This window comes from Nannospalax galili, unplaced genomic scaffold (genome assembly GCF_000622305.1).
Source record: "Nannospalax galili isolate Female #2095 unplaced genomic scaffold, S.galili_v1.0 scaffold2927, whole genome shotgun sequence".
Lineage (NCBI taxonomy): Eukaryota > Metazoa > Chordata > Mammalia > Rodentia > Spalacidae > Nannospalax > Nannospalax galili.
The window spans coordinates 496267-524220 of NW_008355812.1; the positions used below are offsets into that span (position 1 = coordinate 496267).

Genomic DNA, 27954 nt, shown 5'->3' on the forward strand with positions numbered 1-27954 from the left:
GAGGTCAGCAGCATTCTCAAAGGTAGACAATAAGAAGAGAAGGCATGCCTTTAATCCCGTACTTGGGAGGAGGAGGCAGCAGATCTCTGTGAAGTACAGGCCAGCCTGGTCTCCATAGAAAGTCTGAGGCCATCTGTGGATACTGGAGACTCTGTCTCAAAAAGGGAGGAAGAGGAGGAGGAAGAGGAAGAGGAGGAGGAGGAGGAGGAGGCGGCAGATGTTGCTCACATCTCTCCCAGGGAAGGAATTTTAGCAACACCATACAAGAACTAAAGTCCTGCTGGATAAAGGCGAAAGAAGGTGCATCGGAAGAGATGAAGGCCGTTGGGACTTATCCAGGCCATGCTGGGGAAGCGGTCCTGAGAGGACAACGCTCAAAGCAGAGGTCTGGGCGGAAGGACATGGACCGTGCGGCAGATGTTGCTCACATCTCTCCCAGGGAAGGAATTTTAGCAACACCATACAAGAACTAAAGTCCTGCTGGATAAAGGCGAAAGAAGGTGCATCGGAAGAGATGAAGGCCGTTGGGACTTATCCAGGCCATGCTGGGGAAGCGGTCCTGAGAGGACAACGCTCAAAGCAGAGGTCTGGGCGGAAGGACATGGACCGTGCTGCTACCTACAGCCCAAGACCTGCTGGAGAAAGAGGAAACCAGCAGGCAAAGCCAGGCTTGGGGACCCCAGGGGAGCCTTGGGGACCTGAGTAGGGCAGTACAGTGTGGAGAGCAGCCTCTCTCCAGCCTCTCCAGGCCCCAGGGTACAGGGCGGGTCCCTCATACCCTCTAGTTGGACAGGCTGCCCCTGCAAGCAACTCCCTATCCAAGGCTAAGAAGAGCCGCCCACTCCCCGTTTCCATGGGAATCCCCTTGAAATAACCCCGCAGCAGCTGCTATTCTTCCTTGTACAGAAAGAGCGGGCAGAGAGGGGAGAGATGGAGGGAACAGTGTTCATCCCGCACCCCGGAAACCACAGAAACTGAGGCCCCAGGACCTGGTCTCAGGCATTCCAATCCCATCACCACTCAGCTCCCATGGGCACAGGGAAGTGGCATCAGGCCTCAGGAAGACCTAACTCTTACAGCACCCCCCACACCCCACCCCCATTTTATGGGATGCAAAGAGACACTTCTTTGACAGTTTAATGGAAAAAGGAACCTGGCAATCACACCACACATCGATCTGTCTCCCCGTAAGAGGGCTCCACAAGCCTGGCAAACCACATTTTGCAGGTCACAGCCAAGGTCAAAGCTAGGGTCTCCCTTCTAGGAGCAGTGCTGGGCTTGACGGGCCTCTGAAATTCTCAGGCTTTAGTTTGTGTCAGGCCCAATAACACAGGACAGGTCATCCCTACAGCTCAGAACCACCAGCTCCTTGTGGCAGGAAGGTAAGAGGTGTGGCTGCCTGAGGAAGAGGACTGTTTTCCTGAATTTTTTTTAAAATTTCATGTGTATGAGTGTTTTGCCTGTGCATATGTAAGTATACCATATGCATGCATACCAGTGGAAGCCAGAAGACGGTGTCGGATCCCCTGGAAATGGAGTTATAGAAGGTGTCATGTGGGTACCGGGAATCAAGCTGGGGTCCTCTGCAAGAACATCCATTGCTTTTAACTGCTAAGCCATCTCTCCAGACACACCCCTTCTACTTTTTTTGAGACAAGTTCTCACTTTTGTAGCCCAGACTAGCCTGGCAATCCTCCTGCCCAAGTGTCCCCAGTCCTGGAACTACAGACATGAGCCACTCTGCCCAACTTTCCTGTGCCGTGGTCATTATGGAAAAATAGGAAACACTTAGTGAGACTGTGCGAAGCCCTTCCATTCATTTCCTGGGATGCCCCTCTCCTAATTATTAGGGTTTAAGAGCTCTTTCAATCCTTACTTTATGCTGAGGCTCTGATAGGTCACAGGGGCTGGGCCAGGCCCCTGGCCAGCTGTCCTGACACTTGCTGGAGGCCAAATGAACAGGCTGCTCTGGGCCCTCCCTGCCACAAGTGGGCTAGACACACCCACTGAGCTCCCTTGGGCAGACCCCAGTGAAGCCACTCACTGCCCACCTCCCTGCCTCCCTCCAGGTCAAGATCTCACTAGCCCTTCCTATCACCTGGGGTCCAAGTGCACAGTGCCTCCAGTCAGGACCAAGGACCAGGACCAGAACTGCCATCTTCCAAGCCAGGTCTAGGGACAAGTTCAATGCAGATAGGGGCTGGGTCACAATCAGCCCAGAGACTTCACACCCTGGCTTCTGGATGCTTCAGAGGGAAAGGTCCCGTAAAGGGGAACCCAGCAGGCCCCTCGAATCCAGGCCCCCTAACCCAAACAGAAGCACAGACTGACCAGCCAATGCCCACAGGCAGCTGGTAAACAAAGAGAAAACTGAAAGATCCCCCAAAAACCCAAGATTGTGGTGCTCTGAGACAAGGACGCCCCCCGGTCAGGGCCCATTTGAAAGAGCTGCACTTCAGTCCCACCTTGGCCTGTTCCTAGGGCTCTGTTCCACCCAAACACATGACGAGTTCATTTCCTCCCAGTGTGAACCAAGGGGAAGAGACGAGTCATGAAGAGAGCTCAGCCTATGGCCTTCAGACTTGGGCTAGCCTTGGTAGGGACGGGCTCCTGCCCTCCTGCCCAGTAGGTGTACTGCATGACGCAAATGACACGACACTTTCCACAGGTCTCTAGGTCCCACACACAGACCACAGCCCAAGCCTCTCCCATGCCACCCTGAGATTTCCGCCAGTGGGCACTGCCCTCTCCCCATGGGGGCCAGAATGTTCTCTTTTCTCCAGGAGCCAAACCCAGTCAGGTAAGATTTCTAGAGCCTTAGCCAGGCCTGGGTGGCATAAGGGCTTGGTTGTGACCCGCAGAGGCCAGGGAGGATGAACGGAGCCAGCCTCACTGCTTCTAAGGCCTGTGCTTCTGGGGCTTCCCTGCAAGGCTTTTCTGAAGAAGCCCATGTCCCTGGGATCTTCCCTAAGTCTCCTTCACCGTCAACTGTCCTAGACAGCTTTGGGGCCTGTAGCAGTGCAGGGGAGCTGCTGGGAGTGGCGGGAACCCCATCTGCAGAGATGTCAGACGGAGCTGGGACTGTTCCCAACCTCGCCACCCAGTGGGCTGCATGGCCCTGACCCCTGTGCCGGGGTGTCAGCACTCTCATCATTGGGGTGGGTCAGGGTAGCAGCACTGATGGAAGATGGCTGTGGGGATCAGAACCCGAACATGTCCATGAGGCCACACGAACCCTGGCTCCCCTCCCCTGCCCTCAGAACCTCCATTTTTAACCCAAACACGGGGGTCTCACTTTACTAGGCATTAAATGGCTACCTCGTTCCTCATCTGGGTCAGAGAGACACAGAGCCTTGGCTCAGCCTCATTGTCAAAGCTTGCCAAGGGCTGGACAGAAAGTGCCAGATGATGCACTCAGCGGGTTAGCTGGGGGGATTCCGGCCTCCCTGTCCAGCACTGCTATCGGGACTGCCAAGGAAATACTGAGGGGGGAGGGGCCTAACAAAGTCTGCCAGTGCTCAGACACGCCCCACCCCAAGGAGATTGCCCAGAGCCCCGGGGGTGTGAAGTCTCAGCCTGGATTCAAATTCAGACCCATCCATTGCTGAGCTGGGAAACCTTCCCCTCCATTTGTCTGTCACTTGGAGATGACAATCCTGTTCCTAGTGGCAGGCAGGGTCAGTGGACTAGCCCTTGCCAGCCTCCCTCCATCCACACTGTGGGGCTCTTCCTGTCTCCTCTTTTACCCTCACTTTTCTAGAAGGCACTGTGACTAGAGAGTCTCTTGAGGCTTCTCTTCCCTCCTCTTCCTCTCTCCCAACATCAGACCTCTGCCTAACCACAACAGGCCCGGACAATCGTGTGATAAATGAATTCCCTCTTCCAGGAAGCGTTCCCTGACCTTGATTGCCCATGACCCAGGCAGAGAGATGCCTCCTGTGGGCAGCTAGGTGCCTCCCGCCACCAGGCCAAAGCTATTTATCCAGCTGGGGACTTCTCAAGACACAGGTCTTGTCAATCATATCTGTGACCACAGTCTTCCTCCAAAGCTCACTGTATATAGTATGTCTCCAGCACTCTGCAGACCTTCCCAACACTGTGCTAAACTCTCACCAGCAACTGCTGACCCTGACACCTGGAACCCGACCCTCCCTAACAACCACTTCTGAGCTGCCTCTGCTCACTCCAAGCCCAAGATTCCAGATGATGCCAAGCGTTGGTGGGACCGACTCCAAGGAACACGCTTTGCTACTGCACATGCATTTCCTTCTGTGGCTTGTGCTCTGTATGGTTCCCACTGTACAGTGGGGGCGGGCAGCGGGCAGGGCGCCCTCGGCTTCCCTGAACAGCCTGCGAGTGATAAATCTAGCGGAGCCTGGCTGATGGAGAAGGTGCTGGCCTGCAGATAGGTTTTTATAGCCTCCTGCTTACAGAGACAACACATAATTAATCCTCAGCCTCCCTGGTTGGGGTGACCAGGGAGGCAGGAAGACAAAAGAAACTTCTGTTGACTTGGCCCCTCCTTACACCCTCAGTGCTCTAGGGGACCATGTTGGCTTGTTTGAGACTCTATCCTTTATCGACACCCTGACACCCTGTTCCTGTCGGAGTTTGACACCTCCCCAGAGGGAGGCGGTGAGATGTATGAATTGGGGTGGATGAGCCACTGAGTGGAGCCTGTGCTCCTGAGGGCTGTGGGCCCTCAGTAGAGGAACTGAAGCCACCAAGCCCAGCAACACCCGTCCCACCGTCACCGGCACCCTGCAGGCCTGTTCCTTCAAGCTCACAACTTCTCCCACATATCAGAGCATCTCAAGCAGAGGCCTGAGAAAGTGGGGGACAGTCAGATGCCCCCCGTTGATCTCCACTGTCCACTAGGAGGATGGAAAGTTTAAGGAGAGTGTCTGACCAGGCACCTCTGTTCATCACACAGGCCCTGTCTCCCCAGGAGTGACTGGGTCCAGCCTCAGCCCAGGGTGCTGGCCCTTCACATCGACTGTGCATTCCCACTCAGTCCCAGGACGTATGAGCTTCCAGTGTGGGTTTCAGGGTACAGCTGCTTGTCCTCCCTTCTTTGTCTGCCCATGTCACCTGGCCCACCCATCCCTAAAGGACCCTTTCCTAGGGCTTCCTCATGTCACTTTGGGGTCAGATGCCCTTGTCTCCAGAGAATACCCAGGTGCCTGTGGGTACAGAGAGGCCTCACTTCATACTGCATAGACCCAGAGGGCTATGCCTGCCATGTACCTCTGAGACACAGTCACAGCAACCTCAACCCCAACCGTTATCACTCACTGTTCTAGTTTGTCTCTCCGTTGCTGAGGCAAAACACTCTGACCACTAACAACGTGGGGGAGGAAAGGGTTTATTTGGCTTATATCTCCCAGGTCACAGTTCATCAGAGAACCCAAGGTAGGAGGAACTCAGGGCAGGGATCTGGAGGCAGGAGCTGGAGCTCAGGGCTTAGAGGAATGCTGCTTACTGGCTTGCTCCCCTGGCCTGTGCTCAGCCTGCTTTCTTATACAATGCAGGCCCACCTGCCCAGGGGTGGCACCACCCACAGTGGGCTGGGCCCTCCCACATCACTCAATAATCAAGAAGATGCCCTCAGACATGGCCACAGGCCAGTCCAATGGAGGCAATTCACCAATTGAGGCTCCCTCTACCCGGCTGTGTCAAGTTGACACTAAAGCTATCTAGCAAACTCACCATCCCTACTGTCCCCATATGGACAGTGTGACCCAGCAAAGTCTTAGAGTTTTTTAAAAGAGGGTCAACACCAGGTGGGGTGGTGTATCTATAATCCCAGAACTCAAGGTCATCCTCAGCTACATAGCAAATTTGAGGCCTGCCTGGGATACATGAGACTATCTAAAAAATAAGGGGGTGGGGCAGGGCGTGGTGGGCCTTTAATCCCCACATTCAGGAGGCAGAGGCAGGGGAATCTCTGTGAGTTCAAGGCCAGCCTGATCTAGATAGTGAGTTCCTTGCCAGCTGGGGCAAAAATAAATAAATAAATAAAGATGGGAAGGATCACCAGCTGGAACTGCTATCAACAAGGCCCTCCTGGGTTTCCAGTGCTGACCTTGGGAACCCAGTTCTATACTTCCCCCAAGGTGCCAAAGCCTGGAAGCAAATGACGGAGGCCCACATGGATCCTGGAGCTCACTCTGCCCCCAGGACCTTCCAGCTCAGCTCTCCTGGAGGGGCACATGTCCCTCTGACAGCCAGCACAGACCCCACTGGGTACAGCCCAGGCAGTGCACACCCCATCCAGAGCACCACAGGCATGACCATGGCTTGAGTCATTCACACACCATCCCTGCTGCCCATGACCCTCTGCACCCTCCAGCCCCCACAGCCTGGCTGGCTGCAGAGTAAGGCAGGGATTCGGGTGGCTCGGAGCTGTATCTTTCCTTTGCAGGCTACAGAGCACGGATAAACGCAGGGTAGTCCCTCCGCCATGGTACCACCCATTAGTGTGGAAGCAACCTTGGGCTGGGAACTTTCTGAGCATCAGCAGGCCTGGTGTATACTCTCTATCTGACCTCAAAGCAACCCCAAGAGGACATTTTGTCCCTGATTTAGAGCCAAAGATGACAGGGAGTTGATGGGAGGAGCCAGGGTGGGTCACATATGCACTGGCCTTAAGCACTGAGGAAGGTGGGTCCCAGAGTGGCCTGAGCACCCCCACCCCCACCCCAATGCACAGGTACAAACTGCACAAACAAGTGTGGAATGAGCAATCCCCCCAGAGGAAAGTGTGGTGCTAGAGACAGGAAGTGCTCGCAGCATAGCAATAGTGTCAGGAACCAGCCTCACCCAAGCCTGTCCCAGCTTCCCCTTGGGGAGCAGGTCCACCTCTTAGGTAAGGCCTGCCAAAAGGCCACCATGCAAGGTGAACAGAGACTGGCCCCCACTGCCCAGTGTAAGAGGCTTCCAAGACTGAAGCTGTTTCAGATAAAACTGCTTCCTCAAGGCTGCAAATCCTTCCCAGCTGTAACTGCACCAGATCAGCCGAGCAAGAAAACCAGCCCAGTTCACCTGTTCCTACTCTGCATTCTTCCCCCCAAGTGGCCGGTCAAGAAGGCCAGCAAGCTCAGCTCTTCCTTGGCCACTGCTCCCTGAGGAACAAGCAGGGGGGGAGGAGGGTGGGACAGGCAGGTACTGTATTTGATAACACCCACTGGACTCCAGACTGGCTCTGGAGGCTATTCTACCCTCCAAAGAAAGCCTTCACTCACCAGCCTTGGCCTGTATCTAAATGAGCAAATAAGGGGCACTTTCAGTATCCTTGAAACCCAGACCATGGAGGGAGAAATACATACTTCTGCACCGACAGGGAGACTAGAATGCGCAGCTCAAGAAACTTGAGGTCCTGTCAAGTCAGACAGAACTGATCATGAATCATGCTCTGCCCAGGCCACCTGGGGCAGGCTGCATTCAGTGAGAGGTCACAGCACCTGTTCTTGCACACAACCTGGCCTCCTTCCCCCATGACTAAGTCCCCTAGAACTAGACTTAGCAACTCAAACTTGGCTAATGATGGGGACACACTGGCACCATATGACTGCTGAGAAAGTCAGGAAAGACCCTGTGGCCTCCACCTGATTGTCCCAAGACACATGACCTGGAAAAGCCAGCCACCATACCTAAGGAATCAAATTGCCTGGAAGCCATCATGCCAGAGACAGGAATCTGGCCTTATAGACGTGACGTCACCACTGCCACTGTGTAAAAGACATCCTACCAGGGGACCACCCCCACCCACCAACTTTTCGAGGTGAAGCAGGTAGGCAGCCTTCAGAGAAAAGCTCGACCCAACCACACCTTACCCAATACCAGACCCTGTAGGACCAAGAGGTGAAAAAAATGGTTGCTGCCTGCCTCTCTAATGGTCATCTATCACACAGTTCTAATAACCTCAGTTCTCAAGGGGTGAGAGGCACGTGTGACAAAGACTCCCTGAGGCCCTGCTTCCTGGGTGTCAGTGGGGCCACCCCACATCTCTCAGAGGGGCCACAAAGCTCTGCTGGGACCACAGGCAAAGCCTTCTGTGGCAGTGGTCGAGAAATGGGAGCATCCTTAATCACCCTCATTCTTAGTAATTGGCCATGAAAACAAAACAGCTGTCTTGTCTGTCCCGTAGAGAGGGGGTATGTCCAATTCATCCAGGACACAGGCCCAGCCCCACCCCAGAAGACCCTCTCCAGAGAAACAATGACCCCAGCCTCCACGTGGCAGAGCTACAATTCATCCTTTACAAATGGACAGACAGAGACAGATGGGCAGCTCCTGTGTGCACTAGGACACAGGGCTGCCTCTCTAAAACACTCAGACAAAAGTTTTTGGCCAGTGTGGAGCTTATCATAATAGACAACATAGTATCTGACTTTATTGAAGCCCTTAAAAAGAACACCCCAACCCTTTCACCAAAACATGGCACTCTTAAAAAAGACAGACATGAGGAAAACCTGGGCTACAGGCAAGTAGACCTCCCCATATCACTTAACCTAAAACAGCAAAAGTTGAGATGGTGGGTGTCCAACAGCTGGGGGGGGGGGCTCTCCATCAGTGATGGTTAGTCTTGTCAAACTGAAGAGATTTAGAACAAACCTTGGAGACACACACCTGTGTGTTTCTCTGAGGTGTAATTCCAGAAAGTTTTTTAAATAAATTATTTATTGGGAATTTCATACATGCATATAAGGTGTTTTGATCAAATCCATGCCCACCCCCCCAACTACTCCCATATCTCCCCATCACTTTTTTCTGATAGCTTCATGTACTCTTTCTTTTTCTTTATTTTTTTATGGGGCTTTTGGCTACTCTAACATTCCCCCCTCTGAAGAGGTAACCCTAAAATCTTTTAAGGATTAGATAAAAACTCCCAAATATTTTCTACATTTTTGGCCTTTGGAACAGAGTATGTTGCTAAGAGGCCCAAGGACACTTTGAGATTTAGTGAAGAAACTGGCTACTTTTCTTTGGGGTCTTTTTACACTAACTGCTTAGCCAATTTCTACCTCCTATTCTTATCACACCATCCTCTGAAGGGGTTACCCAAATTGCCAATAGGGAATCAGGGCGCAGACCACTCTGGCTTCTTCCATGCTGAACAGGGATGCAGGGTGACCTAATTGGGGTACCCCTCCAGTGGGTCTATCTAAAAGACTCCAAATTGCACAACTCTTATCTCAAGGAAGAAAAGAAAGTCTTTGAATCGTGAATAGGAGATGTGAAGGAGAAGTAAAGGCAAGAGTAATTAGCATTACAAGTTCTAGACAGGGAACTAGAAAAAAACTCAGAACTGGGCAACTTTCAAATGTTCATATAAGAGTCTGTCTCCCGAGTTCTCTCGGGGTCACCTGTGGTATCAGACAACCCATATAATATATTGCTATGTGAATTTATTATAGTTTATATCTTGGGAGGGGGGTATGGGGAAACTTACAGAAACCAATGCCCGGCACCCAGCACCCAGGACCCAGCTCTGCGAGGTGGACCGCCGCTGTTCCAGATCGCTTCCATGCTCACCCACAGTCTCCATTAACCTTCGCCAATGCAACTTGGGCCAGCAGTCTCGCCCCAATGCCCTCCCAAGACAGCACCACAAGCCCCTCCTTCTGTGGCTAACTCTCCACAGTCAATTCTCCGCAGCAGGCCCCGCCCCCTGGAGGAACCAGGGCCCCTGGGGAACACAGAGTCCATTGGAATTTCTTGACAAGGGTTTCCTAAAGCATCCCTCTATTGGGTTCCTCCTCATTTTTCTTTTGTCTTCCAAGGCTGGACTCTAGAGTGATGGATTCAGGATTTGCTTTCAGGTATTTTGATAGCTGCTGGAGTGGTTATAGTTTCAGGGTTTCCAGTTTCACACTGAGGTCTTTGACCCATTTGGAGTTGACTTTTGTGCAAGGTGAAAGCTAAGGATCTAGTTTCATTCTTCTACAGGAGGAGATCTAATTCCAGAAAGGTTTAGCAGAATGGGGAAAGACCCTGCTTGTGGGTGGAAACCCCCCCCCACACACACACACACACACCGGGGTCTGGGCTGAATAAAGTGGAGAAATGGAGCTGGGCTCCAGCCCTCATCTGCTTCCTGACTGCAGGCGCAAATGTGACCAGCTGCCTCACACTCCTGCCACCTCGAAGCCAAAATAACCTTTTCCTCCCTGAAGTTGCTTTGTTAGGTCTTTAGTTACAGAAGTAAGCAACTAATACACCATGCTCTGCTAGAGCAGCCACACTTCCCAGCCTGTGGCCTCCTGTTAAACAAGGACCAGGCCAGGAGGCTCAGCCTTCCTTTCCTACACACCAGGGGCTCCTAACAACAGGGAATCCCTCTCCATCCCACTCTCCCACTACCAGCTCTGGGCGCTTCACTGAGGCTTTCTGGTCTCTGCAGGAAGTGCTTACCCCATCCTTCCTGTCACCTCTCAACCCCCTGAGACTTTTGGTCACCCTTGGCTCCCTCTTCCTTTCCTGCTGGGGCAGATTCAACCATATCTTCTCAGGACCTCCAAGACTTTCACACGATGGCCCCAGCAATCCCAAATGCACCAGCTGGTCACCAGGGTGCCCCGTCCACAGTGTTGCCCCACCCAGATGGTCACCAGGGTGCCTCGTCCACAGTGTCACCCCGGCCCAGCTGGTCACCAGGATGCCTCATCCACAGTGTCGCCCCGCCCTGCTGGTCACCAGGATGCCTCATCCAGTGTCCCCCCCGCCCCCCTTGCCCAGCTGGTCACCAGGGTGCCTCGTCCAGTGTCCCCCTCGCCCAGCTGGTTACCAGGGTACCTTGTCCACAGCCCCCCCCCCCAAGCTTGCCTCCTGCTGTACTACACAACTGCTCCTAGGCCACCTTGAAGCCTGAGTGGCTCTGAGCACCTGGTCCCAGACTGCAGCAGGCACCATACTGGATCAGGGCCATGTCTTTTGTCTCTCACTGGCTCCAGAGTTCTACGGAGGAGGGCCGCATATTCCACTTACCTACCCTGGGCAACGTGAACGTGACTAATAGTCCATGTGCAGCTACTGGATGCATAATTATCTCTTTGTGATGGAATATTATGTGGCCAATAATTTTTTTTTTACTCTGAGCACATAATAGATGAATGCTTACAATGTGATTAATATTTTGGAAGACACAAAACTGTATTTATGCTCCATCCTGTTCCATCGGGGGCTCTGAGAAGGAAATTCAGAAAATGCATATAATATTTCTGGAGTACAATCAAGGCTGTTATTTCCACCTGACCCCCCAGACACACTTTCTACTTTCTGCATTTTCAAGCATTTCTGTAGTAAGATAAAACACATAGAGAAGACCAATTAAAACCTTCCCACTGGAGCACCTTAGCAGTCACCAACTCAGTTCCCACGTGGCAGTCTAGGACACAGGATGATGAACTGTGTTTTCACAGCTTTGGTAAAGCGCCTAACTGCTCCTCAGGGCTATAAAATATTCACAGTGTTTTTACCACCTTCCTGATGGAGAGCTAGTATAGGAACCACGGCCACCTGGCACCCTCCTCCTTCGAGACCACTCCACACCAGATGGCTCCAAAGTGCACAGGCTGGCCAGAGGTGACCCCACAGAACACAGAGGAGGGACGGCAGAGTCCCTGCCGGAGCTGGGCTGCTGGCCGTGTCCACAGCAAGGAAGTGGGGTGCTTCCCGTTCTTGAGCTGTGGTCTTTGGAAAGAAGGACATTCACTCTCTCCTTGCCTGATGTGAAGCATCGCCTCAGCCTCACCCTAGGACAGGATGGCTCTGCAGAGCTGCAGCACCTACACCAAGCAAGTGTTCTCCCTCCCATGGCAGCGTTGGGGAAGTAGCGGTGTCTACACAGGCTGACCCAGCTCCATGCCATCCCAGGCATCAACAAGGAAGTTTACAGTCACTCTGTGACCTTTAAACATCTTCATCAAGACATTACAAACTCTCTTACTGACCGTTAGAAATGTACAGGGAATTTAAAAAGTAAGTTGCTATTTATTTAGGACACTGTAATTTGGGGGGAATGGAGGTAGTGAGAACCTGCCTCGAAAGAAAGAAGGAAAGGAAGGAAGGGATAGAGGGAAGGGAAGGGGAGGGGAGGGAAGGGAAGGGAAAAAACTTAAGGGAGAAAGGGCTTATTTTGGCTCACAGTTCAAGTCCATGATGGTGGCAAAGTCAAAGCAGCAGGTGCTCGAAGCAGCGGGTCACAGGACACCCACATTCAAGAAACAGCACACTATGAAGGTCTCCTAGCGTCAGCTCCTTTTCTCCATCTTATACAGTCCAGGATCTACTACCCAGGGATGGTGCCAACACGGTTAAGATGGGTCTTCTCACATCAGTTAACGCAGTTAAGACAATCCTCCACAGGCATGCCCCAAAGCCCATCTCCCAGGCAATTCTAGGTCCCCTCAAGTTGACAGTTAACCCTGATCACAACCTCTGAGGCCAGCTTAGGGCACTGCAATTTAAAACACTGAGAATGTTGAGAAGTCAAGTGTTTTCCTTTGCTATGAGAGCGGTCGGAGCTTCCCAGAGTCCACACAATCGAAGCTCCAAATACCTCTCCAGGCCCGGGAGGCTGGGCTTTCTAACTTTAGGGCACTGTGAGGTTTTGTCTTTGGTACTTTTCAACATCATGAGGTATTTACTGTAAGAGTTACTAAAGCTGGACAGGGGCTCAGGCTGGGGCTCAGAGTGAGGGTGTGGCTCAGTAGGAGAGTACTGATCTGGAATGCCCAAGGCCCTGGGTTTGACCCCAGCTACAAAAAAGAAGCACCTTTACCACTCAGTGTTCTTCCAACATGCCTTCCTCCAGGGCGCCCCATCCTTGGGGCCTGGGCCTGCTGCCTTCCTTATAACCCTAAGTTCTCCTCATGGAGCTCTGTGGATGAGTCTCTCCACCGGCATCCATTTCAGCAGTGCCGGGCTGACTTTTTCTATAGTTCCATTTACATGAATCAATTTAAGTTCCTCTCCCAGCACGGTCCCTCCAGGGCCCTTGCACATCTCACAAGCTCTACTGCTGAGTCCCACCCCTAGTCTTTGTCGAACGTCATCTTCATTGGCAATTCCTGTTCTGAACTGTCTATACTTGTTAAGTCTGTATTGCGGGGTTGTCACGGGGCGTGTCACAGTCCACAGGTTCTATAACAAACACCACAGCCAGGGAGGCATTGATATTCCACAAACTGGAAGTCTAAGGTCGAGGCCTCAGCAGTCTGTGTCTGGTAAGGCCTTCTTCCTGCCTCACAGTCTCCTGACTGAGTCTTCAGAAGTGATGGAACTCTCCAGGGGACAAACCCACTCACCAGGTGTGCTGGATAGCTTTAGTGTCAACTTGACACACCTGGGTTGAGGGAGCCACAATTGGGGAATTGCCTCCACTGGACTGGCCTGTGGCCATGTCTGAGGGGCCATGATGAGTGATGTGGGAGGGCCCAGACCACTGTGGGTCGTGCCACCCCTGGACAGGTGGGCCTGTGTTGCATAAGAGAGCAGGCCAACAGAGGCCAGGGGAGCAAGCCAGTAAGCAGTGTTCCTCCATGGCCTGTGCTCCAGCTCCTGCCTCCAGGTTCCTGCCGAGTTCCTACCTTGGGCTCCTGGATGAACTGCGACCTGGGAGATGTAAGCTAAATAAACCCTTTCCTCCCCAAGTTGGTACTGGTCAGAGTATTTTGTCACAGCAATGGAGAAACAAACTAAGACAGCAGGGACCTGCCTAATGACTGGAATACCGCCCAAGGCCTGGTCTTCACATACCCTTACACAGAGCTTGGGCTGTTACCAGAACATGCAGGGGATAATAGCATTTGAATCGCTTAGAGCCCAGGAAGCAGCAACTGTCCACTTTGTGGTCTGTACATGAGCTAATGGGCACATGTGGTCCATCGGTGTAGACTGAAAAAAGGGACTCAGTCATGGACCACAGTGCACATCTGGGGCCCAGGGAGCCGGTCCAAAGCCCATGCTCTATGGGATTGCTCAGTTCCCACAATGCTGAGAGAGAGATCTGAACTGTGTTGTTGAACTTATGGTAAAAGAAATCTGTACTTATGGGAACTTCAAAGTATCGATGGACTGCCTGTCCAGAGGGATTGGGCAGGGGGTGGGGAGGAACACCTGCTGAGAAGCCCACCTGAGCTGCTGAGGCCAAGGGTGAAGAGGGGCCATGTTCACTCAAGCGTATGAACACACTCTCTGGAACCCAGTAGGTGACACATGCCAAACCAGGTACAGGCTATAGACACACCAGACGGATGTGGCATCTATTGTCAGGACAGCCCCAGGCTACTGCAAAAAGGCTCCTGGGCTCCTGCCTTATCATCTCCACTATGTCACCTCTCTCCAGGGGAGCTGGGCACCTCCACCTGGGTTCTGAAGTCAGCAACAGAAACTGAGGCAGACGGATACAGTACAGAAAGATGCTACTAGAGGGCTCTGAGGAGCCTACAGAGCCAAGGAGAGAGCACATGGCTGGGAAAGTGGCCTCTGGAGGAGACCGCAGTGCAGGACTAGGGACTCAGGACAGGAATCCGTGACTAGCCATGTATTGTTTTGAAGCTGTTCCTCATGAACCTTCCATCTAGGATGGCCCTCTGGCTCCATATGGTTGACCTGACTCAGCTGGAGCATGGCCCTTCAAAGTGGCTGCCCTGTCCTTGCCCTGTTAGTCTCTGTCACTCAATGTGGTAGTCACTCACCTGGGAGCATGGCGACCCTAGCTGTGGGTCTGCAGCTTCACCAGGACCCTGGCTCCTTTCTACAGAAGCCTCTCCACAAGCTGCTTGAGCTCCCTCACAACATGGCTGCTTCCAAGGCCAAGTGCCCCAACCTGTCCTGGCACACACCTGCCTGTGACTAGACTCCAAAGCCACACGGTATCACCTCCACTGAGTTGTACTGGGTCTTCTCAGCAGACAACAGTGATCAAAGACAGTGATCAAAGGCAAAAACTGACAAGTGACCATATAAATTAAGCACTACCAAAGGCAAAGAGGCAAGGGACTGTGTCTTGCAGCAAAGGCGAGAGGTGATCAGAAAGAGGAGAAGGGAGCACACAGCAGCACAGCTGAAGGAATGCCACAGGCAGGAAGCAGGGCCAAGGGAGCTGAGTCCTGCACACGGTCTCAGAACACCACGCCTTTACTGTTACTTTGGCTCTGGGGCAGGGGGCCTTAACACTGCTAAATGTGATCCCTGGGGAAAGTTGGCAGTCCATGAAGACACTCTGGAAGAAACTTGTCCATAGCAAAGACTTCCAGCTGGAGATGCCCTTCACAGCAGCACGCATGACCCCAAGCGGACGGCATTTCCCTGACACCCAGAGGATGCAACTGATTAGAACTCCCAGAAGAAGTCCCTGATGGGCACTCCCAATCCTCTAAATTCATATGTTTAAGTGCTATCCCAGGACCTCAGAACGCACCTGCATTTATAGACAGGGTTCTTAAAGAGGTGGTTGAGGAAAACACACTCTTACAGGTGAGTCTGAATGCAAAATGCATGTGCCGTTGCAAGGACACAGCACAGCAGACATGGTATACCATGTGAGGATACAGAGGATACTGTCTTCAAGCCAAGGAGACAGCCATTGGAGGAACCAGCCCTGCCAATGCCTTGACCTTGGACTTACCATGTCCACAACTGTGAGCAGATGTGTTTCTGTTGTATAAGCTGCCTGGTCTACAGCGCTCTGTTCTACGGGATCAGACAGAGGGCTGTACCCCTACTAACCCAAAAGCTATCAGCATATATTATTAAGGGAAATCTATTTTTTTCTTTACTTTTATTTTAGCGTGTATTGCATGTACGCATGCAAGTGGCACCTGTGTCATGCAATGGCTGCAGAGGACAGAAGAGGGTGTTGGATCCCCTGGAGCTGGAGTTACAGATGGTTGTTAGCCACCAAGTGGGTGCTGGGATTCTAATTTGAGTCTTCTGTAAGAACAGCCAGTGCTCTTAACCCCTGAGCCATCTCTCCAGCCCCATTTTAAGGGAAATCTTAAAGAGCAAATTGGAATGAACATTTAGTAAATGGCTTTTAAAAGTGCTTGTTTCAGTGAAGGAGTAAATGTGGGAATGAATGGACAGATAGAAAGAGGAGCGATAGAGAGATGAGAGACTGATAAATGATAGATGACTGATAGTGATAGATACGGATAACAGGTAGACAGGTGAGAGACCCGTGGATAAACAGATGAACGATGATAAACAGAGCATGCATATACACATATGCAGATGAAAATACACTAAACTATTTTCAGTGGAAGGGGCTCCTATTTCTCTTTCTGTATTTTCTGAACTTTGCACACGTGCACATATATTTTGTGCCAGTAAAACAGAAATTAAAATATTTTCAAGCAAGAAGAAAAACCACCACTACTTGACTCCACGGTGTCAACAGGTTGAAATCCAAGCTCCCTATCATGGTACTTAAAGCCATTCACAGATGGCCCTGCCTATCATCTTCCTGTCTCCCTCCTGTTCTGTCCCCCACCCCTACCCCAAAGATCCTCTAGGCCTTTTGAGTACACAAACTGCTTCTACACAGACACCCTTCCCCAAATGCTGACCTTCACTCCATCAACTGATGCCCGTGATCCCTTCCCACCTTGTCCATCTGGGCGTGGACTTGCAGCCCTCAGCTCAGAGATCACCACCCCCAAGAAAGGCATCCCTGACCTCCCCAGATGACCTCTGTTTGCCTACTCTAGTCCCTTAGCACCATGTATGTGGGACATGGAGGCAAGGACGGGGGCCCATCTGGGGCTGGGTGAAGATTTCCGGTGTGGAATTCTTAGCAGGATCTTTTAAACTGAAAAGTGCGGGTGTTTGCTTGGTCGGGTCACATGGCAAAGATGGCTAGCTACCCACCAAGATCCAGACTCTCCCAATTCTAGAGTTGTCGCTGGGCTACCTAGCCATGGACTACGTTTCCCAGCGCCCCTTGCAGCTAGGTGAGGCCCTGTGACTCGCTACAGCCAATGGAACGTGAGGGAAATAAAAGCTTTCCTTGTGAGCCAAAGTGTCTAAGAGGCCAGTGAACTACATCCATCCTCCATCTCAAAGAATAGGGGGATGAAGGAGCTGACAGGTCCTGGACCCCCTGTCATGATGCAGAGGAAGCTGCCCACCAACAGGCTAGCCACAAGTGTAACTGTTGACAGCACAGAATTTGGGGTTTGGCGGATAACTTTAATGGAAAAGACTCTTTGTAATAAGCCTTTTCGAATTGAAATTTTACATAATCCTGTAACTCAAGTTAATCATATGTTTTGGGAATATTTAGAACTATGTACTCCTTCTAAGAACAATGGAATCAGTCCTACAGTGATTTGGAATCCCAGCCCTTACAAGCTAAGTGGAACACATAGCTTTACTCTTATACCGTGTTACCTATCTGTGACTCAGTTATGGCCCTAACTCAGAACGGATGCATGTGTGGGTAAAAAATGTGACAGTGATGGTGGTGAAAACAGTGATGCGGAAAACAATGTCTCCCCCATAAAGGCTGTAAGCAACATGTGCGGTTAGGTTGGCGAAACCTGTCTGTGGCTTTGCGTGCTGTTCTGAATCAGCAGGATGAGAAAAACAACTTCCTTTGTAAAACTGTTACCAAGGGCTTTTCATGTCTCTCTCAGGCCCTGCTTAATGTGCTATTCAGTAACAATGGCAGGAGCCCTTTGTTCTTAGACTAGAATAGGCACAGTTCTCAGAGAACAGAAGACCCAGATGGGGCCCACTCTTGGTCAAACTACTCAAAGTGTGAAGTTTGAGTCATCTGGGAAACTGGTCTCTGCACATGCCTGACAGGGCCTCACTATGCAGCACTGGCTGGCCTGGAACTCACTATGGAGACCAGGCTGGCCTTGAACTCACAGAAATCCGCCTGCCTCTGCCTCCCAAGTGCTGAGATTGAAGGTGTGCACCATGTCCAGCCTGTAAGGGATTTTCTTGACTGGGTTAATTAAGGTGGGAAGACCCACCCTGAATGCTGCCATGCAAGCTGAGCACGGTTCCTCTCTGCTGACTGAGGATGTCATGTGACCAGCTGCTTGGGCTCCTCCTGTTTTGACTTACCGCGCCAGGACCAGGGCAGATTGCACCTGGAACCATGAGCCAAAACACACCCTTTCTTTCTTGAGGTGCTCTCGTTAGAGCGTTGGACCACAGCAAGGAAAAGTAACCAAGCCATCAAGGACTCGAGTGCCCAGCCACTGGGTCTGTCTGGGGCTTTCTGAGAAATTGGTGTTACGTATGGTAATACTGAGGCAGGAAAATAGAAAAGGAGGAATTCCAGCGATTAATGGAGGAACGGCAGAGGCCAGCGGAAAGACTGGCACCTCTCAGCCTACCCGAGCTTCATTCAGCCGGAGGAGTAGGCATGGAAAAAGACTGCATGTTCTAGGAGCACGGGGGAGGCAGGTGCCACGTTAACGACCCCTACGAGGTCTCTGGACCACACCTCAGCCCTCTCCTTTCTTGCCTCTTGAAATGAGGCCTCAGGCATCACACACCTCCAGACCCCTCTGTATCTCTTCTGTGTTAAACTATCTCCTTTCCTCTAACTCTCCATGTGTCTCTACGATTGTAAAGAGGCACAAGAACTGGAAACTCCAGTGTCTGCCCTCAAGACTCAGATCCTCGCCTGAGGATCTATAGCCACTTTATAGAACAAAATATCCTGTGCATCCAAGAACCTACCCTCTGTACTCAGAGCATGCTGGCTCCCCACACTGAGACTGTTTCCGGAGTGAGGTGAGGGGGTCTCAGCAGCAGAAGACGCGTGTGGGTGGGCTGGCCCTGGTCTGTGCTGCTCTCAACCTGGGGAGAAAGAAAGCTGATCCCCTCTGTGCCAAACATGAGGCCTGTTCCATGTGTTACCCCACCAAGCACTTGCCACGCCAGAGGAAGGTGTGCCACGTCTACTCTGCCCATCTCCAATGTGATCACCAGGCATGGCCTAGTAGAGGCCTCCCCTGGCCACTGAGCATATCTGCACTGGCAGCTTCCCATGGTGAAGGGCCCTGGAGGAAAGGGGCCGACCTTCCACCCACTGGCACCAGTGGAGGTGACGCTCTGATTTAATAAAAGAACATGGGGTGCCTTCTGCAGGTCAGTGATTTAAAAACAGAGGACTGATCAGCCTAGGTCAGAAAACGCCTCAAAATCACAGCCAGATGCGGGTGTGGACCTCACACCCTGGACCACAACCATCCACAGTGAGGGGACACTTTGAGACAACTGTGAACGTAGCTGAAAAGGAGGTACATGGACGAGCGTATCAGAACCTTGACAGACGGGGCTGGATAAGGGGAGATTCCACGTTATTTTTTCTACCCTTGTCCATATTTGAAAGGTTTCATGAAATCTTTAATCTTTATGAAATTCAAACCTTAATAAACGTTGTTCCTTTTACTCTGACTTCCGCTTGGTCTGTGCACCACCTCAGTAAACTCTGGCTGAAGTCTGGGTCACTGCTGTTCCCTCCGCTTTGTACATTCAGAAAATAGCTCTATCCAAAGTGCATGTTGGCAAAGGCTGGGCTCAGAAAGGCCCAGGTTGGGGGACTGGAGGCAGAGCAGGATGGTGGCCCACAGCACCCTGAAGTCGATAGTTGGGGACCCCATCCCTGCGAGAGGCAGCCCACACTGCCTGGCCAGAACCTGCGGGCAGCCTTTCTTCTGCCTCAATGGGCCATTCAGCCCGTGTCCTGGAGGACAATGGCCATGCTATGCCAGGGTCAGGGCCACCACAGTTCTGCCTTCTGGACTCAGACGAGAAACCCAGACACAGCTGGGCACAAACATCAGGACTGTGTATGGCTGCTCCTCCCTGGGTGGCACTAAAGCCCACCGCCCCAGACCTGGGAGATGATGCTTGCCCTGCAAGCTCCTGAGCCACCAGTTTCTTATAGACACCCCCATCCCTCCCCACCCACATGCACTGTGCCTTTCCCCTCAAGGAGCCTGGCAGTGCCAAGCCAGGCAGACAGGCTCCACCCCAACTTCCCAGAGCATGGCATATAATCAGAACTGAGCAGGCCAGCTGTCTCTGCCCTGGTGGTCCTAGCTACTTAGTGTGGTGGTCAGGACTGTGGGCAGATGGCCTGCCTGCATTCAAACCCCCAGCTCTCATGAACACAAAATGCTAGGCAAGTGCCCACTCCCCTTTCCTTCTGTTTAACGGCCCGTGCGGCACACAGTGAGGCACACACGGCATCCTGTCTGCTCAGTGTGTGACCACTCAGAACACTGGCTTTGGTGTTTGCTTTATTGTCATTGAACCCTAAACCCCCTGGGGGTTATTCTGCTGGAAGCTGGGGAAGACTCTGTCTACCTTTGCAGGGCCTGGGCTAAACCAGGGTGCTGAGGGTCACAGGCTCCTCCAAAGTCAGCCTCAGCTGAGAACATCACTCTGAAACTGGAGTGGACTGAGTGAGGAGCCCTAAAAGAGAGAGACACCGCCAAGCAGAGCCCAAGCAGACTAGGTGTGAGCAACTGTGACACCCACCAGAGAGGCCTCGGAGAGAGCCAAGGATGCTGTTCCAGGTCCCCCTGCCTCGTCTCCCCAGATTATCCAGGGTGTATGACTGCTCAAGGCTTTGACCATGAAAACCTGTGCCAGCTGTCTCCTCTGTCAGCCAGAGGCTGGTGACACTCCCCTCAGTCCTGTGTCTCCCACCCTCCCTCCCAGCTTCACCTTCACAGAACCCTCATTGGTGCCTTGCACACAGTAGGCTCTCCAAGAATACTTGAATGAACGGGTAGTCCTGACCTTGCTCCTCTACACTGGGAGTTCAGCATAAGGCCTGCCATGGGGGGAGGGGGTGGGGAGTCAGCACACGTATGCTAAACCGAAGGGGAAAAGCACTTAAACTCATTGGTATTCAGACACAGGTTTAAAACAAATACTTTCCATCTATGATATTTGCAAAGGTCAAACAAATTAGAGCACTTACTGATATCATCTGTGGCACAGCAGAGGAACTTTCTAGAGTGTAATTTAGTAGCATGCATGTATCCCAAACCTTAAAGGGGTTTAGGATTTCAACACAAAATCACATATGTCGAGAGCAGGGCTCTCTCTCAACAGCACTACCTCAAAGTGGAGGAGGAACAGAGCGAACGATCTTCCCACGCAGATGCTGTTGTTATAAAAGAGAAAGAAGGGTCCAGAGACAAAGTTCAGCAAGTAAAGGTGGTTGGTGCCTATGTTCAGTCCCTGGGACCCACAGGGTGGAAGGAAAAAACCTACTTCTTCGAGCTGTCTTCTGCACACGCACACACACACACACACACACACAGAGAGACACACACACACACAGAGAGAGAGAGACACACACACAATAAATGTAATTATAAAAATTTTAAAAGGAGAAGGTTGGAGAGATGGCTCAGCAGTTAAGAATACTGGCTGCTGCTGGGGCTGGAGAGATGGCTCAGCGGTTAAGAGCACTGACTGCTCTTGCAGAGGACACAGGTTCGATTCCCAACACCCACAGGGCAACTACAAACGGTCCTTAACTCCAGTTCCAGGGGAATCTGAAGCCCTCTTCTGACCTCCGTGGCATTGCATAGCACGGGTGCATTCACATACATGCAGGCAATACATTCATACACATAAGATAAAAATGATAAGTAAAGCTGGGCATGGTGGCACACACCTTTAATCCCAGCACTTGGGAGGCAGAGGCAGGTGGATTTCTATGAGTTCGAGGCCAGCCTGGCCTACATAGTGAGTTCCAGGTCAGCTGGGGCTACAGGGAGACCCTGTCTCAAAAAAATACCCCCCACAAAAAATAATAAATAAAAGTATTAAAAAAATCTTTTAAAAAAAACCAGAATACTGGCTGCTCTTGCAGAGGACCCGGGTTTGATTCCCAGCACCCACACGTGGCTAACCGCCATCTGTAACTCCAGTTCCAGGGGATCCGACATCCTCTTCTGTCCTCTGCGGGCATTGCACGACACAGGTGCACTTACAAACATGTAGACAATATACTCATACACGTATTAATTAATTAATTTAATTAATTAAATTTTAAAAGGAAAAGAAGCAGAGAAATACCCAACAGTAAGAAGCGACTGATGGGCCCACCATGGTCTGCCACCGCAACAGTGGACCGGTGCTGGACTGAGGAACCCAGCCACTCCACCCACTGTGAAGACACAGGTGACCCACAGGGAAAATGTGCAGGGAAAATGTGCAGGGAAACTGAAACCTGGGCTCACTCTCCTACTCACCAGCAGGGACAGCAAGTTTAAAGTTTAGGCTCTAAAACCAAAGCCCCCCTGAGGCTGAGGCAGGAAGACCGTTAGTCCTGCCTGGGCATCCTGGTGAGACTCTGCCTCCAGATGAAGGAGGCTGGAAACGCAGCTCAGTGGTAGAGCACTTCAGGAAAAGGCATGTTGGCTCCTCCATCCTGTCTCCTTACCCCGGATCTTTGTTCTTAGATGACATCGCCTTGAAGGCTAATATCTTGGGATGTTACTATTTTGACCCAAGATCCAGATTCAACAAAGAGAAGCGCTGGTTCCTCCAACACAGACACACTGCAGAGACAATGAGCCAGGGGACGTAGCCCTGTGGGGCCACCAACACTGGACAGTGAAAGAGAAGGGCCTGTTCCAAGCCATGCCTCCTCAGCTCACCCCACAGCCACTGCCCTCAGACTTGCCTCTCAGAACTCCAGCCCCAAAAGAAATGCTTGGAAATTTCAAGACAGAGTAGCAGAGCCCGACTGACCATTACACAGGCTCCTGAGCAAGGGGTCCTGCAGATCAGGCTGCACACCACAAGGCCAGCCCTGCCGCCAAGCCTGGAAAAATCATATGACCTCATGCTCAATTAGAAAAGGGGATTCAAAACTGCTTTTATAAAGAGATTACCATTGTTATTAAAAACAGACCAGGGCACAAAGCCAGGCTGGACAGAGGATCACAAGCTGCTGGCATGGCAGCCTCTGTGCCCTCTTCACCTGACACATCTCCATACAGTCCCAGCAACACTGCCATTCCCCAAGGCCTGAGATAGCTCACAAAAAAGCCTCTTAGCTCCTGGAGCTTTAAGGACCAAGTTCAAAAACTGACAGAAGTAACCACTGCCTGAGTCAGTATGGGAATGTGTTAGAACTTGGGTTCCACCTTCCAGAAGAAAAAAGCACAGCTGCCTCTGTGGCTGGGAGTTCCCACTATAAAACTAAACCCAGAGCCAGGCATGATGGCGGGCACTTGTAACCCCAGCACCCCAGTGGTGCATGCAGTAGAGTTAAGAGTTTGAGGCTAGCCTTAGCTACATAATGAGTTTGAGGCCGGCCTGGGCTACACAAGGCAAGGCAGACCTAGAGGTTTAGGGGAAATTGGGAGTGGTGATAACCTTCTCCAAGTTCAACTGCAGCACTCTCATTGAGCTTTGTGACACTCAGGATACCAGATAACACAGGGAAACTGAGGCCCAGAGAGGTGGGAAAGAGGTTGAGGAAGAACACAGAGCAGGCCCTGCCTCTGCCTGCTCCCCTCCCCCACTCCTGCATAGGAGGCTGTGAGGCCTGGGGAGGCTCACTGAGTGGCTCCCAACAGAAACAAGGGGGACAGGCAAAGACTGGCTCTCCTGCACTCCTGGGCTGCAGCTCAGAGCACCCCTCACCCCTCACCTAGACTGTTTCCCCATAGGAGGGGGTGGGACCTGGGCTGGCCAGCCCATTGAGAGTTCAAAAGGCTAGTATGGCTTCTGCCACATCACATTTGTGGATGATCTTAGGAAGCCCCCCACCCCCGCCTCAGGACTCCTGACCCTGATGGGCTGAGAGTACTTTTCCCAGACACAGGTGGGTAGCTCACTGAGAAGCATTGACAGTGGTACATCCTCATTGCTAAAGATCCAAGCCACAGCCAGGAGGAAGTTGAGGCCTAGACAGATCTGGATCCTGGCAGGTCTAGAACACAGAGCCCTGAGGACCAGTCATGGGATTCCCCCTCCAGCCATCTCCACAGGGCCATGTGGGGAAGCAGGGCCCCGAAGCCCTGAGGTGAGTGACTTGAGAGATACAGGAGGGTTTCCCAACAGGACACTATCACAAACCCCTCCCAGCTCCCTACCTTCAATCTAACTGGTGTCACAAGTGCCCTCCCAGGTTTCCTGACAGCAGGGGTGGGTGGACATCACAGATGCCACCGTGGCCTTGGGTCCTCCCTGTCTCTTCCCTGCCATCAACAAAGTCAGCTAAAGACTTGCTCCATCAGGGTACCAAGATGTCTGCCAGCAGCCACAGGACTTCCAGTTCTGATCACTTTTATAGCTCTCTCTCACTCACTCTACAGAACTGACTCCTACTTCCATTCTGGAGGCCACTAGGAGGCTGAAATTACCTTGGACCAATCAGAATAACCAGTGTCCGAGGTCTCTTTCTAGGAAGCACAGGTGTGCTCCCTGGGAAGATGGCTGAGACACTCCACACTGGGTGGATGCTGCCCACGAGCTAGACTCACACAGGGCAGACCCTCTGCTCCCTTGAGCCCTCTGCATCACCTCAACTCTAAAACTAGGATAGAGTCACACAGAACTCATAGGCATGGGTGAAGAGAGAGGTCACACACCTTTCTGTGAGCACAAGAAAGATGCCCGAGAGCTGAGGACTGAACAGCTGCAGGAATGGGCACCGTGCCTCTAAACCAGCAGGAGAGGACACTTCTAGAGCACTGAACCTGTGGGCACACAGCACCTGCTGCACCCACAGAGATGGGCTTACTGCCAGGACCCCCTACCCAGCCTGTGTAGCTTCCCTACGTTGAGCTCCTGCCCCAGGACAATGGCTGCCTGCTGTGGCCAGCTCAGAGGACATGCTGGCGGATGGCATGAGGGATGGATGGATGGATGGATGGATGGATGGATGGATGGATGGATGGATGGACGGATGGACAGACAGAGGGCCAGCCAAGCTGGAACATATCCATTTCACTCTAAAGCTGAGCCCTGGGGCCACAGCAGAGCAGACTAGAGTCCAGCAGCATCCTGGACACACTGCTCTTGAGAAATGAGAGATTATCTCCCCAGTAATCCCCCATCCCTGAGCCCCCATTCTTCGGTTCAGGTCCCTCTGCTGCCCTGACAGCTTCTACTTCACCACTTGCCACCACCAACCCTCATCAAGAGTACGCACCAAAAATCACCCAGACCTCTAACTCGCATCATGGTGTGAATGACTAACAAAACCCAAACTCTTCTCAAGGTATTTAGGATCTTCTAAGAGACTCGGGTGGGACTCCCGCTACCAAAGATGGCATCTGACCTAGCACTCAGGGGCTTAGTAGGAGTCGGTCTTGAGAGCGATGGGAAGCAGGTGTTCTGGAAAGGAGAAACAGCCAGTGCAAATGCCCTGACGTCAGGAAGAAAACATATTTGGAACAGGATTACATCAGACAGCTGGAGGGTTGTGTGAGTGAGGACCCAACCTCCAGGTGGAACAGGAGGTGTACACCCAGGTCCTTTGTAAACGGAGTCTCAACATCTATCCATTCACGAAGCTCTTCAGCTATGGGACAGGGATAGATCATACCGTGTGGTTTATTTCCTGCCTCCAGTAGTCAGGATTCTACCTATGCCTGGGCACTCTCTACATGGACACAGTCACTATCACCTCAACAATCCCAAGGCAGAGATCACTGTGACTCTCTTTACAGAGCGGCAAAGCCCAGGAATGTGTAGCAACTCACCCAAGGAAGCCCAGCAGGCAAGAGAGAAGCAGGATTTGAACACAGGTGACAGCTGACGAATTCTGGCTGACTTTGAGATCAAAACACAAAACACCAGGACTCCACGGTGCTGGCCCCTGTCTTCATTTGGGGAAGCTGAAAGTCTCATCTCATTACAACACATTTCACTCCACACTGTCACTCTTCTAGACGTTCAGAAGGGCAGGGGCTGGTGATGGGCTTCCTCCCTGGGACTCTGGTGGCTGAGCCCTGAGCCTCACACAGTGCCCACACCCCAGCTCACAGTAGGTGCTCAATGCACATTAGCTGCTAATCACCGACCACAGACCCAAGATGGTCTCTCATCTCACCTAGTCCTCACAGACACCACAAGACCTTGCAGGCAGTGTGGACTTGTTCCCCTCCTATTTTACACATGGGAAAACTGAGGCACAGGACTCCTTAGTAGAATACAGGATAGGCTGGCCAAAAGCAGGGCATCTCCGACCAGCCCCAGGGCTGGACCCTGCAGGTCCAGGGGCTCCAACAGCTGCAGCAGTGGGTGTACTATAAAGGTTTTAAGTCCTTCCACCTCCTGCAGCCTCCACTGCCATTCCATCCCCGCCCAGGTGGTTCATGGAGATTTGAAATCAGGTGTGCGAAAGGGAAACGCACAGAACTGTCCACTGTGGGGTGGGCACGATGCATTTCGTGTTTATTACAGAGCAGCCCTGAGTCCCACTGGATCATCCCCAATGTACAGATCAGAAAAACTGAGGTTTCTCCCAAGAAGCCAGACCAACCCAACCCGCCCCCACCCCCAGCCTGGCATCCACTGTGGCTGCCATCGGCCCTCTGCCGCTGGGCAGAAAGACCATCTCCGCGAAGCGAGATCCCTCCCCAGCTCCCCAAGGCAGGCCACAATGGGCGGCGTTCAGCTCCGGGGCCTCCCAAAGCCAGGATGGGGCAGCTCGGCCCCCACTCCCCGCACACCCCGCGGCGACGCGTGACTCAGCGGTTCTCCGGAGCTGGGAGCGCCGCCCTCGGCGTCCGCACGCCCAGGTTGCACACCCAGCCTCCCTGGTCCGCAGGCCCGCCGTGGGGACCGCGGTGCCCGGCCCGCACTACGCAGCCTCCCCGGGGCTCCGCAACGCTCGGCCTCATTTCCGGCGGAGGGCGGCATCAGGGCGGCGGGGCCCACGCAGGTTCCCCGGAGCAGGCACCCACGCGCGCGTCAGCCCCGCGGGACGCAGCACGGAGGCCCCTCCCACCCGAGCAGCCACCTGCTCCAGCCCACAACCAGGCCCGCAGCCCGGGGCAGGTCCCCAGCGCCAGCGTGCCGGTCCGTGGTCACCCCTGCTCCTGGCTGTGCGCGCGCTAGCCCCGCGGTTCCAGGGCCCGGGCAAGGCCTGGGGACCCCAGAAATACTGCCACGGAAGCAAGGGGCGCCGAGCCTCTGGATCCCACCCGCCCGGGTGGGGGCTGGTGCGCAGGGCCAACTTAGGGGTTTGGGGTGCCATGCCCCACTTTTTCCGCCCTGAAGGTCTGGCCCAGCTACTCCCGTCTCAATAGAAGTCCCCAGGAATAACAGTAACCCCAAGCCAGCCGCCTTCTCCCTCCCACGCAGGGGACCTGCCTTCGGAGACCAGGGAGGTTCCAGGGTAGCCGAGCCCTGGAGGACCTGGCGGGGGAATTCTCCTTCCTGGGCCCTTCGCCTCTCCAGGGAGTGGGCAGCCTAGAAAATTCTGCAGGCTCTGGCCAGGCTAAAAGGGCAAATGAAGGATTTTGAGGCCGTGGCGCGTCCCGGGGATTGCCACCCCAGATGCCCTGCAGGCTCGGGCTTTGTAAATGGGAGTCAGGACCCCCATCCCGATGCCACCCGGCGGGGAAGGGCGAGCTGCCTGCGTCCCCGAGGGCAGCGCGAAGGACGGCGCTGGGCTCCCCCGCAGAGTCCCTCCCTCCGGCCCAGGGTTGGGGTAGGATGGTAGGGTGGGTAGGATGGGTGGGGTGGGTAGGGAGGGGGGTCACAACACACAGCGCGCGGTCCAAACCTTCGGAGGGCATTCGGTGCGACGGCATGCCCACGCGGCGACCGGCCGGAGGGGGTCTCAGACAACACGTACGTTACCTTCAGTCACATAGCTGTGGTCCCGCAGGAAGCTGTGGTTAATTTTCCGCGTGTCCGTGTCCTCGCCCATTGAAGGCCGCGCCCGGTGCCCTGGGCATGCCCCGCCGCCGCACACCGATGCAATCCGCAGAG

The 27954-nt window shown here is 52.9% G+C and overlaps 1 protein-coding gene across 2 annotated transcripts in view; it reads right to left on the reverse strand.

The window, feature by feature from the left end:
* The window catches only part of Ppp2r2c (protein phosphatase 2 regulatory subunit Bgamma), a 111101-nt gene extending 83147 nt beyond the window's left edge, over positions 1 to 27954 (reverse strand). The window contains exon 1 of one of the 2 annotated variants that reach the window (XM_008853799.3): positions 27746 to 27954. In XM_008853799.3, coding sequence (XP_008852021.1) covers positions 27746 to 27773 — 28 coding nt within the window. In that variant the 5' untranslated portion in view covers positions 27774 to 27954. The remainder of the gene's footprint in view (positions 1 to 27745) is intronic. The other variant, XM_008853798.2, reaches the window with a different exon arrangement.